General features: G+C 39.9%; 1 protein-coding gene across 1 annotated transcript; it reads left to right on the top strand.

Moving 5' to 3' along the window:
- The first annotated feature begins 8,954 nt into the window (after positions 1 to 8,954).
- LOC141653519 (zinc finger protein ZAT9-like) lies at positions 8,955 to 10,901 on the top strand. Its single transcript, XM_074461304.1, has one exon. It carries the CDS (start codon positions 9,551 to 9,553, stop codon positions 10,571 to 10,573), a length of 1,023 nt encoding a protein of 340 aa, XP_074317405.1. The 5' UTR covers positions 8,955 to 9,550; the 3' UTR covers positions 10,574 to 10,901.
- The last annotated feature ends 4,003 nt before the right edge of the window (positions 10,902 to 14,904 follow it).

The raw sequence follows: 14,904 nt of genomic DNA, 5'->3' as shown, positions 1-14,904 counted from the left end.
GCAAAAATTGATCTCCCCAAGAAATTTACTGTTCCGTCCATGAGAACTTATGATGGAACGTCTGATTCACAAAATCACGTTGCCATATTCAAACAGAAAATGTTGGCTGCCTCAATACCCAGTGAACTCAGGCAAGTCTGCATGTGTAAGGGCTTTGGTACAACCCTGACTGGAGCAGCATTACAATGGTTCATCAATCTCCCAAATGGAGGTATCAAGAATTTTGCAGAATTGATCAATGCCTTCAATCAACAATTCGCAAGTAGCAGAGATATGGCCAAAAGACCCAGTAACCTGTTCAGGGTAAAGCAACTTCCTGAAGAATCTCTCAAAGAATTTCTGGCCAGATTTGTCAAAGAAAAGGTGGCCATTCCCAGGTGTGATGAAGAAACAATGTGGAAGCCTTGAGCAAGGAGTCCCGCTTGATAGTGACATCTATGCACTGACCAAAAAAGCTTGCCCGACCTTTGCCACTTTGTTCAATCCATCGCTTCAGAGCATGTCAGATTGGAAGAAGACCTCAACTTCAAGACGAACTCATCCGGAGGAAAGCAAGGCTATGGACACACTAACAGGAAAAGCTCCTACCAGAAAGGAGGCAATCCCAGATCAGCACCCTATTCCAGGCCTGAACGATCTGAAGTCAATATGGCACAAGAACATAAAGGTAACCTTTCTAGCCTTCCAACTATTCCTGAATATAACTTCTCTATTAATACCGCAAGATTAATCAAACGCCCGGAAAACCTGGGAGATACGGTCGATGGCCAAAGAAATCCGACAACCCCAGAAAGATCCAACAAGATAGTGTGACTTCCATCGGGACATCGGACACACCACAGAAGAATGCATCCAACTCAGGAAACAGGTGGCATATCTTCTAAAGAAAGGCTACTTGAAAGACTTAGTCCAAAGCACCAAAGAACAAAGATGAAGGACAAAACAAGAGAGATCCAGAAGCATCGAGACCCTCCTCCTCCGCCCCCATCTATGAAGTCAAATTCATAAATGGAGGATCGAAATCGTGGTCCGACCAAAATTTCGGCGCCAAAAGAATATCCAGGGAATCCAGACTCCAACCCCTTCCAGGCCCAAGTCGTTGCACTGCTATTACCTTTGATGACTCGGACTGCAAGGAATATCGATCTACACCATGACACCGGTAATCACCATGCAAATCGGCACAAAGAAAGGTATCAAGAATCCTGATAGACGGAGGCAGTTCAATCAACCTGGTGATGCTTGACGTCCTTAAAGCTATGAAGATAGACGAAGGGAAGATCATCAAGAAATCCAGCGTCCTGGTTGGATTCAGTGGAGAAACAAAGAACACCTTGGGAGAAATCACCGCCTACCTATGTGGAAGGCGTGGCTTCATATGAGAGATTTGGAGTAATGGATTGCCTATCCTCGTATAATGTAATCCTGGGCGGACCATGGATCCACAATGTCAAAGCAATCCCATCAACATACCATCAATGCGTGAAAATTCCAACGAGAATGGGGGATAACCACCATCGAGGGAGAACAAAGGACGGCTCAGGAATGTTACACTCGGGCTTTGAAACCCTCAAAGTCAGGTAAGTCCCTCGCATAGCAATTAAAGTCACCTGTCAGGGAAGAATATGTAGCACAATCACAGATGGAAACAGGAGAAGTCATGTTAGATCCAGAATTCCCTGACAGGAAAGTATTCGTAGGGTCGATACACCCGACTCAATCGGACCAAATCGGTCGACTTTCTCAAAACTAAAATGTCTTGTTTTGCTTGGTCACATTTTGATATGACTGGTATAGATGTTGATGTTATTACTCATAAGTTGAACATTGACAAATCCTTTAAGCCTGTACAAGAAAAAGAAAGAAAATTCGCTGAGAGAGGCATGAAATCATCAACCAAGAAGTTGACAAGCTACTGGACATGGGAATGATCAGGGAAGTAATGTACCCTGACTGGCTTGCAAACGTGGTAGTCGTCCAAAAGAAAAATGGCAAATGGAGAGTCTGTGTAGACTACACCGATTTAAACAAAGCCTGCCCAAAAGATCCATTTCCCCTGCCACACATCGATGCAATGGTAGATGCCACTGCAGGCCACGAAATGTTAACATTCATGGATGCCTCCAGTGATTCAATCGGATAAAAATGCACCCAAAGCAGACTAGGAAAGCACACTTTCATCACGAAAGAGGTATATATTGTTATACTTGCTATGCCCTTTGGATTAAAAATGCGGTGCAACCTACCAAAGGCTAGTCAACATGATGTTCAAAGACCAGATAGGAGACACCATGGAAGTCTACATAGATGACATGGTAGTCAAGTCAAAAAGGCGAAGACCACGTCAAAGACCTGGAAGTAGCCTTTCAAATATTGGAAAAATTCAATATGAAGCTCAACCCACAAAAATGCCACTTGAGTCTCAAAGAGGCAAATTCCTGGGCTACATGGTAACAAAAAGAGGAATAGAAGCCAGCCCTGAACAGATCAAAGCTATTTTGGAGCTAGAACCACCAAAGACAGTCAAAGACATACAAAAGCTGACTGGAAGAATAGCGGCCCTAAACAGATTCATTTCAAGATCATCAGAGAGGTGCAAATCATTCTATAACCTGTTAAGGAAGAACAAAGACTTTCAATGGACCCCTGATCATCAGACCGCCTTTGAAGACCTAAAGATATATCTGTCCTCCTCCTCCCTGCAAAACCAATCAAAGATGAGCCCCCGACAAGATATACTGTCGATCCAAACTTCTTTGTAAGTGCGGTCTTGGTCAAAGAAGGAGACGGACAACGACCACTGTCTATTATGTAAGTAAAAGTCTACTGGACGCAGAGATCAGGTATGGCCTGCTTGAAAAATATGTTTTAGCTTTAATTATGAGTTGCAAAAAATTAAGACCATACTTTGAAAGCCACCCTATAATAGTCAGAACCAATCTTCCTATCAAATCTGTACTTAGAAAGCCGAATTATCCTGGACGAATGTGTAAATGGTCGATCTGACTAAAGCACATACAACATAACATTTGAACCAAGAACAACAATTAAGTCACAAGCACTAGCAGACTTTGTGGCTGATTTTAGTCCAACCCTAGAACCCGACCTAATAAAAGAAGTAAATAAACCGACCAACGACCAAACAGGACCTAGAATGGACCCTATTTGTCGACGGTGCGGCCAACACGAAGGGCACAGGCACTGGGAGTAGTACTAAAATCGCCACGGGGGATAAGATAGTACAGGCTATAAGTCAGGCATTTGAAGCCACCAACAATGAAGCAGAATACGAAGCCCTAATAGCTGGGTTAAAGGTATGTATTGACCTTGGTGTACAAAACCTAAAGGTACGTACTGATTCCCTCCTTATTTCAAACCAAGTAAATGGGATATATACAGCTAAAGACTCAAAGATGATGCTTTATTTAGATATTGTTCAAATCTTAAAATCAAAATTTCGCAATTTTAATATTGACCAAATTCCCAGGGACTTGAATACCCAGGCCGATGCCCTAGCCGGCCTAGGATCCAACTTCAGTCCCCTAGACTTCGACAAAATACCCATCGTACATTTACTAGAACCTGCAATAAATAAGCAAAATGAAAGCTTCCCAATTTATATTGCCAATTCTTGGACAAAACCCTACTATGACTGGCTACAACAGGGAATCCTTCCCCTAAATAAGCAAGATGCCAAAGCACTAAAAATAAAAGCTGCTTCGTATACTATTATTGACAACGTGCTTTTTAAGAAATCGCAGGCCGGGCCGTACCTCAGATGCCTGGAACCACAAGAAGCTGAGCAAATTTTATCAGAAATCCATGAAGGATACTGTGGAAATCACAAAGGTGGAAGAAGCCTGGCAAGCAAAGTACTCAGAATAGGTTATTATTGGCCTACCTTGAGAGCCGATTGCCTGAATTTTAGCTCTAAATGCAAAGCTTGTCAGATTCACGGACCATATATCCATCAGCCATCTGAGGAACTACATTCCATATCCGCACCCTGGCCATTTATGAAGTGGGGCATGGATATAGTAGGAAAACTACCTCAAGCACCCGGACAAAAAGTTTTCATGCTAGCAATGACTGATTACTTCTCCAAGTGGATAGAAGCTGAATCATAAAGGCAAGTCAAGGAGAAGGATGTCATAGCATTCATCAAACATAATATCATATGTAGATATGGCATCCCCTCTGAAATAGTATGCGACAATGGCACACAATTTGTGGGAAAAAGAACAAGACCTTACATGCTCAATGGAACATCAATCTGGTAACATCCACACCAGGATATCCAAAAGCCAACGGCCAGGCGAATCCAAGAATAAGGTGGTAATCACCGCATAAAGAAAAAGCTGGAAAGAAGAAAAGGCAGATGGGTCAAGAACTCCCCTGGTCCTTTGGGTGCATGAGAACCACGCCTAAAACATCCACAGGCCAAACCCCTACTCCTTGGTCTATGGATGTGAAGCGAAGAATCCCTACCGAGGTGGACATTCCATCAGAGATGCAAAATGAACACAATAACAAGCAATATACCTCTAATGGAGGACAAACTAGACTTAACGAAGAGCTAAGAGATGCGGCCAAAGATCGATTAGCAAGATATCGAAAGAAAGAGTTGCGAAAAGCTACAACAAGACTGTCAAAGCCAGGGTATTCAGGGTAGGAGACCTTGTCCTCAGGAAAGTCTTCCAAAACACAAAAGAAAAGAATGCTGGTAAATTGGCCCCAACCTGGGAAGGTCTCTATCTGATTGATTCAATAGTCGGCCAGGGAGCTTATAGATTACAAACCCTGGACGGAGAAATGATCCCAAGAGCCTGGAATATTGCACATCTAAAACTATTTCACATATAAAATATATCTCTCAATCCAGGTACAACTTTTCACCTTGACATTTCTTGCCTGGAAACTACATGTATGATACTTGCAACTATATGAATAAATGCCGTATATGATTTCTTCAAATTATGTGTCCAAGTACTTATCTATGTTCTCATATTTACTTAGTGAAATCTTGAATACTTGTTTTACATATTGCATTTTTAAAACAAATCTTAAAGATTGGGGCCACCCCACCAAATATCCAACGATATCCAAATTTCGGTTGCAAAACAACCCTTTAAATATTGAGCTCCACTTAAACATACAAAGTCGGAAAAACTCCTTCCCGACTTGTATAACACGATGGGTCATAAGCCCTCCAGACAGCGGGGACGTAAGCCCTCAAGACAGGCAACAACCCCACCCATAACATACAATGAAAATAAGAACTGCCGAGATCCGGCAAAAACTGCCCGATCCGGTTAAAAATCGATCGATCCAAAGACACATTCAACATTTCAAAAGTACCTTATCAAAACACAAAAAGAAACAAACAAAGACCAAATATTTATTCATCCAAAATAACCGGCCTTACCACACACCTAATAACCATCCATTCCAGGGGACATCCCCCGGATGGGCCAAAAATGTTTCTAAATATTCATTCCAGGGACATTCCCCCTGGATAGACCAAAACCTAAAAGAAAAACAAAACTAAGCTATCTTTGAGCCCGTGACCGACTCACAACCATCCGCCATTTCCTGGTCATCAGACTTCGCCTTGGAAGGAGGAGAATCCACTTCTTCTTCTTGACCCATATTGGCCAAATCAGATACGAGCGTCCAAAGCTATCTCATCCCGGTCCGGGTTCCAATTAGCCCTCGATTTCGGATCCCTCATAGCATCGACCCGGCCTTTCCCAAAGAAGTATTGAGCAAAGATCACCAACCTCGCCTCCACCAATTCCTTTTCAAAGAACAAGCTCCTCATTTTTTCTCAACGATCCCGCATTGCCCGCTTCTCGGCCTCCAACTCTTGCCGATGACCTTCTCGGATTTTTGCACCACCTCACAAACTATAGCGGCCCTGGTTGACTCCTAGTCTGTCCCCAACCGAGATTGAAGCACTACTTCATTACCCCTGGATGTGTGCAGGTCACGGTTAAGTTTATCCAGTTTTCCTCCAAACTAGAAACCCTGGCCTGGGTATCCCCGAGCCGACAAGCGAGAGCCAACCCGCATCCAATCCCTACATATATATAAAATCAATCAACCAAATACAAGGCAAAACAGAAAGCACATGAACAATCAAAAACATCCCTTTACAACTAACCTCCCTAGCCTGGGAAGCAAGTTCAGCAGACCTTTGTCACAAGAGAAGTCGGAATAGAAACCACTCTGGTAGAAGACTCAAGAGTACTAGCAGACAATAGCTGACCGCTCATTTTTGCAGAAAACTCATCTATCCGTGCCCGGGCATCATCCATGTCATCAACCCTAGTGGGGCAACAACTCCCTGCCCAAACTAGCTGGCCAGGTCCTCTCCTCCTCAGGAATAGCAAGGAAAGCCTCTATCCTGGAAATAGCTTCCTCATCAAGAGGATCAAAACTCCAATCAGGAGCTGCAAAAACCGTCAAAATTACACAGGTAAGAATCAAAATCCATTAATTTCATGTAATGTATATTGCAAAATAAAAAGTACAGGGAACCTACCACTCTCCAAGGAGGATATCTCGATAATCAAAGCCCGATCCCAAAGTCTCGGTCCGAACAAACAGAAAGTCTTTGCCCAATTTTTATCATCTCCAGAGTCCAGGTTAGTAATTAATGGAGACATTTTCGATTTAATTCTCAAATTAAAGCGACCATCAACAGGATTTTTCATATGATATACTGCCTTGATATCATTAATAGTAATTACGAGATTGTGTTTAGCACATAAATTTTCAATAGAATGGACAAGTTTCCAAACCATTGGCATAATCTGAAAAGGGGATACCTCCATAGCACGAATGGTGTCAATCATTAAGGGAGTAAAAGGTAACTTACGGCCGCTTTGAACGCCCATTCAAAAATACGAACCAGACCAGGTGATACCCGTTAGTCCCGACCGGACAAGACTCGGGGATCCATACCTCGATTGACTCGGGAATTATTTTCTTCTCCCTTAGAATCTTGTCATAGTTTGTTTTTAGTAAGTTTTCCTCGGGAAAGAAGAATCCGAGAGATTGAAGGGCGTAAAAAAAGCAGAATCCTGGTACTTGAAAGCCACAAAGACGAGCAGAGGATCAATTTCCCTCACCTCTTCCTCTTGGACGTCTCGTGGGTTCGAAAGCTCAACAGCAGCAGCAGCTTTTCTAGGATGAAGAAGGACGTTTTTGGCTCCCATGTCTTTTATTGTCAGATTTATTGTGATGAAGTTAAATTATTTAAAGAGTATAAACTAGCGAATGCAGATTGTTGAGAAGTAGGAAAGAATTTCAGAAGAAAATTTAGCAAAGAAAGTGGAGGAAAATTGGTGGAGAATAATCTCGTCCCAAATACCGTATTTATAGAAGATGAGTAAACGGCATGAAAACCCTAGAAATTGCAAAACTCTCAAAGATGACATCACCTAGCCATTACAAATGTCCAACGGTAACTAGGAGTCTAAGAGTCATTGATTAAGTATAATTCTCTTTATTATTCAACCCGGTAAAAGTTGACATCTCACCCCGGCCCGATCCAAAGACGGGTAAAATGTCAAGGGGCAATTGTTAGGCCAGTTAGCCTGGCCGACCATAACCTGGTCGACCTTACAAGGTGACTAAAGAAGACGAAGACCGGACAATTCTAGCTATTGTTGCAATCGCTTGCCTTATACTTTGGAAGAGAAGCCTGGTGGTAAGCACGAATAGCCTGGCAGAGTATTAAAGCGAGGCTAAATTAAGTCAAGAAGAAGCAAAACGGTTATATAAAGATATATATTCGTGTCCTATCTTCAAGGAAGACTAAGTCTACTTGTAAAACCATATTGCCCATGAACCTGGACGTGCAAAGGAAGAGGATCAATCAAATGAGAACGAGTCAAACGGATTAATAGGGAATATGCCCTATTAATCCGTGAATGCTCGACAAAAAGAGAAGGACGTTGAAGACCAAGACAACGTTCATTTTTATGGCTATAAATACTATAATTCTAGCATTGGCAAAGGCATTGATTATTCATTAGTGTGAAATTAGTCTATTACTTATCTTCTCGTCATTTTATTAGCATTCACTTACTTAAACAAAACCTGTATTCAGCTTATCAAAATAATATAAATACTACTCTTTTCTCCTAGTCTTTCCTCATTATTCATTTACAACATACCAAACTTATAGAACTAGATACCCTGACTACTCTATAATTAAGCCGGATCCTTTCAGGAAAATCCTGCTAAAACAATTTCAATATCAAGTTATCAACCTATGCAAATGTTGCGTTCTCAATCTAACAAATAATATGCGCACAAAAAAAAAAAATCGAAATCATGCCAGCAGTGTCTTTGAAGTTTGATATTTTGTCCTGAATACCCAATTTTTTTATCCGAAAAATTTAAGAGGCTATAACACATGTTTACGAACTCAGAAAGTGACGATTTTTTTTTCAAATTGATTATCTTTCCGAGAACTACGACTTGAAAAAAAAAATTATCGAGTTTGGAATTCGTGACCAAGAGATATGGTCACACAAAGTTTGTTCGGTTAAAAAAACAAATTGACATACAAAAACTCCTAGTCTCGGGATCCAAATAAGACAATTTTTTTTTTTCAAATCATAGTTTCGAAAAGATAATTGATTTGAAAAAAATTATCACTTTCTGAACTCGTAGACAAGAGTTATGGTCTCTTAAAGTTTCCGATAAAAAAATTGGGTATTTCGGGCAACATGTAAAACCTCAAGGGCACTGCGTGCATTTTTTGTTTTTTTAATTAAAATTTTGAAATTTTCAAACTTTTTCAATGTTCCTTCATACCATTACTTGTCCGTGCCCGTTAAAATTTCTCATCCCTAATGAGTTCAAATCTTAACTCTATCACTACTTTGAGTAGGAGAAAATTTTGGGAGAAAAAAAGGGTTAAAAAAGAGAGAAAAAAAGAGTTACAACCAAAATGGGATGGTATGCATGTTAGTTGTCCATCTTTTCTAAATTAATGTGCACACACCTTTCTCTACCCTTAATATCCTGCTAATGTAACTCCTTAATTTAAAGTGTATGTACCCAACCTATTTAACTCCATTTTTTTCTTTTCAAAAAAGGAAAACTCAGATGCTATATCTCAACCAACTTTTTTCCATTCATTTTTATTTTTTACCAAAGCTAGAAGATCACATTTTTTATGGGTTTCTGTGTTAATACATACATACACTATACTATGCTGTCTTTTGCTTGAACAATGCTTGTTACCTACTCCTCCTCCTCTTCCTTTCTCTTAACTTCCCTCACTTCTCTTCCCTTTTCTTTATTTTTTTACAACAACACAATAGCCTAGCTTCATCCCCAAATGATCGGGTGTCGGCTTACATGAATCATCCTTTTAAACCGTCACTCACTAGTTGCAGTTATTTCGTACAATAACTAAGAGTAGTCAAATTGGTAGTCTAGAAGTTTCATTATCCTAAACGATTTGGAGTCGGCTGACATAAATCATCCTTTGAGACCGTCACGGCCGTGTCGTAGTTTTTTTTTTAGTAAAATGGAGAGACACAGATGCAAACTTTGTTCTAGGAGCTTTATGAATGGTAGAGCATTGGGTGGTCATATGAGGTCTCATTTAGCTACTTTACCTCTTCCTCTTAAGAAGCAAAAAACTCCTGGAAATTCAAATTTCCAACTCGGTGGTGGGACCGAGTCCGACTCGTCCTCAACTCGTTCAGAAGACGAGAATAATAATAATAATAATAATAATAAACTGAGTTCGTACGAGTTGAGGGATAACCCAAGGAAGAGTGTTAAGGCATTAGATCCCGAGTTTATGGATGCAGGGTCAATCGTTGTGCAAGACAGGGAAAGCGAGACCGAGTCAACTCAGAACCCAACTCGGAGACGATCTAAGAGGGCGAGTCAGAGGACGAGCCGGCAACTCGAGTTTGAAGTGCCGAAGAAATGTAAATGGGTTGGGTCGGAGTCAGCCGCTGAATCGACCCCGGTCAGTTCCGTGTCTGACCCGAGTCAGGATGAAGAGGTTGCACTTTGTCTTATGATGCTGTCTAGGGATGCTTGGGAAAGAGTTGAGAAGGAGAAGTCTGTTGAGGATACTAATGAGTCGGCGACCGAGTTGAAGACGGGTTTAATAACACGTCGTCCTGCAACTCGTGTGGCCGCAAAATTCAAGTGTTTGGGATGTAAAAAAGTGTTCAGGACAGGCAGGGCACTAGCTGGGCATAAGGCGTCTAATAAACAATGTTGCCATGAAAATTCGACAAGTGATGATCATGTTAATGTGGTGGGAGTAAAAATATTTGAATGCCCGTTTTGTTATAAGGTTTTTGGGTCGGGTCAAGCTTTGGGAGGTCATAAAAGATCACACCTTTTAGGGCCGTCATCGACTAACAACAACAACAACAACAATAATAATGCTAATGTTGTTGCATCTAACAATGCTGATAGAGTTGGTGAAACTACCACTACTACGACTACTACTAATACTAGCTTTATTTTGGATCTCAACTTGCCTGCACCGTTTGAAGATGATGATGAGGACGATCATATATCATAGAGCTGAGGCTGATGGGTCCATATTGAAATCCAGTAGGATGTTACATGTACGCAATCTTAATTACTGGCGGTTGTTATAGTAAATTAGGGACCAAAGTTTTCAATTGAAATTGGTGGTTATTGTTAGTAAGTTGAGTGTCATTATTATTCATCTTACTTGATGATTTGTGTAATACAAGTAAGTAAGTACCTTTATTTGGTTATTTTGGTTTAGGTGATATTTTTAGTTTAAAATACAAAACAACTTTGGAGAACTTAGCTTGATTGTGATGCTACCTTATGTGTGTGTACTTGGTTACTTGCTAATTCCAAGATTGTTCAATTTAGAATTTTAGTGTAGTACATTGGATGATTTCCCCTTTGCGTGTAGCTCAATAGTTGATTTATTCTACTTGTACTACATTGTTCCAAAATTTCACCTAATTCACTAGGCTTCTTTACATAGTATTCATTCAATACATTTCTTAACACATTGTTAGCCTGAATTAATTATGTTAAAACAACTACTGAACTACTTTTGAGGAGTTAGGCTCCATAGATCCGACCCTTTATCCCACCATTTTCGAGATTCCTTAAGACATTAGGTGATGTTGTAGTAGTATGTGAGAATCTCACATGTATACAAAATAATACGGAGTACTGTGTTTCGGTATAATCCTCTCAAATGCTTTATGTAGGATCCATCATTTACGAGATTCCTAAATACATTAGGTAGGTGATGTTGATCTATTATCTGAGATTCCTTGATACCGAGTTTCTCAACCATCTTCTCACATACTTTATGTCGGAACCATCATTTTGGATGTGAGGTGGTGGTACAGAAACTCGGTATGACCTGGTGACACAACCTCATTTTTTAAATAGAAAGTAGATGGACCAGCAAGTAAATGGAGAAGAGACTAGTTCATGTGTAACTTGTTGATGCAACTTCTTCATGTGTAGTAGTACTTCGTAGAGAAGAGTAAAGATAGAATAAGGTTGTAAAGTAAGGGAAGTTGGTATGATAAAACAGGAGGATAGCATGCTGCAGTTGCACCAGTGACTTAATTTTGATGCTTCTGACTGCTGCTGCATACTCTGACAGGTAAGTTCCATATATTGTTGTAGTACTCCTACTAACTGTTTTAGGGTCACTTCTTGCTCATCCTTTTCTTTTTATTTAAGTCTCTCTTTGCTTTTCTACCTTCTGTTCTGTTTCCAGCTATTTTTATTATAAAATTAACTTCCTCAACGTCTATGAGAATAATTACAAATTATTGTTTAAAACGGGTTGTATCCGTTTAAAGTTTCAATCGGGTCTAATAGTATAAATAATACAAAAGCAAAATACATTTACATAAAGAGCAAATAATGAAAAATTCTTATGTCTTCCAAGAGGACCGTACTCTTTACAGCTAAGTATAAGGAATACAGTTCTCCCTGAGAACACAAGAATTTTCGCAAATAATTTGTCTTAGGTGAAGTAATATTTGAGTTAAGATAATACCTCCCTCTTAAAAGAGAATAACTTCGGAATAAATTTCTCTCCTTACTTTATTACATCAAGATTCTTTTTTAAGCATTCTTTTTAATCCTCATCATTGATGTTGTCTACCTGGATACTAGTATGTTCTTCTTTGTATCGTTTCTAGTACACAATTTTCACTTTATTATCCTAATATGTTTTGAACTAGTTAGTTCAACCCAAATTCTCATTATAGACGGGAATATCCTTCTATAATAAAAAAACGGATCGAATCCCTCTTACAAAAAGGCAAGTGGGAGAGCAAGTGGAAAACCAAGCGGGTTACCATTTGACCTTCCACTTGCCTCTTTGTGAGAGAGATTCGACCCGTCTCTTATTATAAACGGATATATCCTCCGTCTATAATGAAACTTACTATTAGTTCAAACTGGACTTTACTTAGTTCTCGTGTCCCGTGGGTGATTCGAGTTTTAAGTTAACTTTTACTTTGAGGGTATGAGGTTTGAAAATAATTTCACCTTAACAAATCGGTGCGAAAATAGATAATAACTAAAATGAGTATAAAGCTGAATTTATGCATAAATTAAGTTTAAGTTCACTTTACACATGACATCATTCCCTATGTTGACATTTTGCATTTTTACATGTGGGGAAATTGGGAGGGATAAATATATTTTAGAGACACACACAATAATAATATAAAAATCTAAATATGATCAAGAACACTAGGATTTTATACCAATATGGCTACGTCCTCACTGCAATTGCACTAGGATTTTATTGATCACTTCGAGTAAATATACAATACGGATAATATACACAACAGAATTACACACTCTTATTACTATTATTACTACCCTTATTAATTAATGAGTTTTACATTGAGGTAATAACTTACAATAAGCTCCTCACATATTTATATTATGTGAATTGCTAAATGAACACCCAACTATTTCTCCTTCATCCAGAAAATAGCATCCTCATGTTTCTCATCACCATAAATCTTTTCTTAGCATTTTCCCAAAATAGAAGGGATTAATTCAACAATCTCCCACCTCCCGACTATTTTGCCTCTAACGATCCACCTAATACGACTGCATCTCCGCTCATGTCGACTGCAAGAGCTCAATCGAGGTACTGTCCAACCTCGAACTTTTATCATCCAAGTCTGTTCTCAACGGCAACCACACTTGTTAGGTTTCATCCATCGCTCGTCGGGCGTGCACTCCCACCTAAACGAAACACCCTTTCGTGCCTCCTTGGAACTCCTTGAATTTCCGCACACAACTCAGTGTGGCAGTTTCACCCTGTGCATTCTCGGACCACTTTTCGTCCTTAAGCCATCGACTTTGCTCACACGGTACTTAGTATATGTAATAAAACGTGATGGACTCGATTTTGGACAGAATTTGACTTGAAATAAGATTGTATTTGCTATGTAAATGACACAAAATAAACACACACAAGGACTGTTTGGGATGACTAAAAATGGACTAAGAACAAGGGATATGACTTGAGCGAGATCACGAAGCAAGCTCAAGACTCGGAATCTTGTTCAAGATCCTTAAGCATGAACTAAATTCCTTCTCAAACACTAAGTAATGAGGGGTTTTCCGCACTAAGCAAGAAGAAAGCAAGTAGAAAACTCTGTTTTCAAACTCATCATTTTATTCTTAAACTCAATCTGAAATTCTCATTAGGGTTGCTTGGTTTATATAGACTAAGCCAATCTTGACTCTTGATTACAAACTACATTTAAGGGCCACAAAAGAAGCTGCTATAGTACAAGGAAACGACAGCCTAGGACCTTACAAGACCTTACACAAACTGAAAATGAAAAGGACATAAAGCAAAGAAATGATAAAGTAAACTAATAGTCCAACCCTCCTTGTTTGTTTGCTCAACTCCTTATTTATGCAATATGGTCTGACTTGGTGGCCTAAGGAACCGTGTAAGGCTCTTGTGCAGCTCCCAAAAGACCTTTGGGCTTTGTTGGATCAAAAGAGGAAAGGTTGAAAGCGACATTTAGCTCATTGTTCAAAACCGGGTCTCCTTGGTACCTTTGCAATGATTCTTCAATTAATTTCTGATTGGTAACTCTTGGAGATAAAAGATCCAGACAAAAACGTCCCAAATTCACCCAAGATGTGAAATAGGACGGTTGGAACCATGGCTTCTTAGATGGATTTGGAGTTAGACCTCAAATTGCGACGAGGTCCAAAACCGGGTGAATTTGAAGCTTCCTCGGGCTGTTTCTCTTCAATCTCCCCTTCTTGAAAATGATTTGCCCTCAAATCCTCGCCATTATCATCTTCAATCTCTTCATAGTAAGGACTCAAATTACCACCATCAATTATGACATGGACTCCTAAGAGATTGACCATGTACTTGTTGGACTTAATTTGTTTAACGATCTTGAATGGACCATCATCACTTGCCATTGACTGTTTTTCCTTGTTATTGATCTTTCTTTTGCTCAAACGGACCCATACACAATCTCCCGGCCTGAATGTTTTGGCTTGCTTAGGAACCTTGCAAGCTCCCTTGCATTTCGTGGCCTTAGCATGGATGTGATGCTCCTCTCCAACTCGTTTCCTTACTCCTTTCCATTCCTCACTAGAGCAAGTAATTGGCTCGAATTTTGGCAGTAAGGCAGCCCCGTCGCCAATGCTAGTAGCTTTACATTCAACTTCAAATGAGTTAGCCAAATTTGGAATAGAGAATGTAGGAGACTCACATTGCAAACCTTCAAAGAAACCCTCGGTTTGATCATTCCATTTGAGCAATTCTTGGACACCCTTAGGCAGCGGCATTTCGTGTTCCTTGGCCTCATCTTTGGCAAGGAGAACATAGGCATCCTCCATGTC

This window comes from Silene latifolia, chromosome 4, assembly GCF_048544455.1.
Source record: "Silene latifolia isolate original U9 population chromosome 4, ASM4854445v1, whole genome shotgun sequence".
NCBI lineage: Eukaryota > Viridiplantae > Streptophyta > Magnoliopsida > Caryophyllales > Caryophyllaceae > Silene > Silene latifolia.
Note: the sequence above shows the minus strand (reverse complement) of the source record. Positions and strands in the feature narration are given on the sequence as shown.

Coding starts and splice junctions, on each gene's coding strand:
- LOC141653519 (XM_074461304.1), top strand. CDS start 9,551: ATGGAGAGACACAGATGCAAACTTTGTTCTAGGAGCTTTATGAATGGT.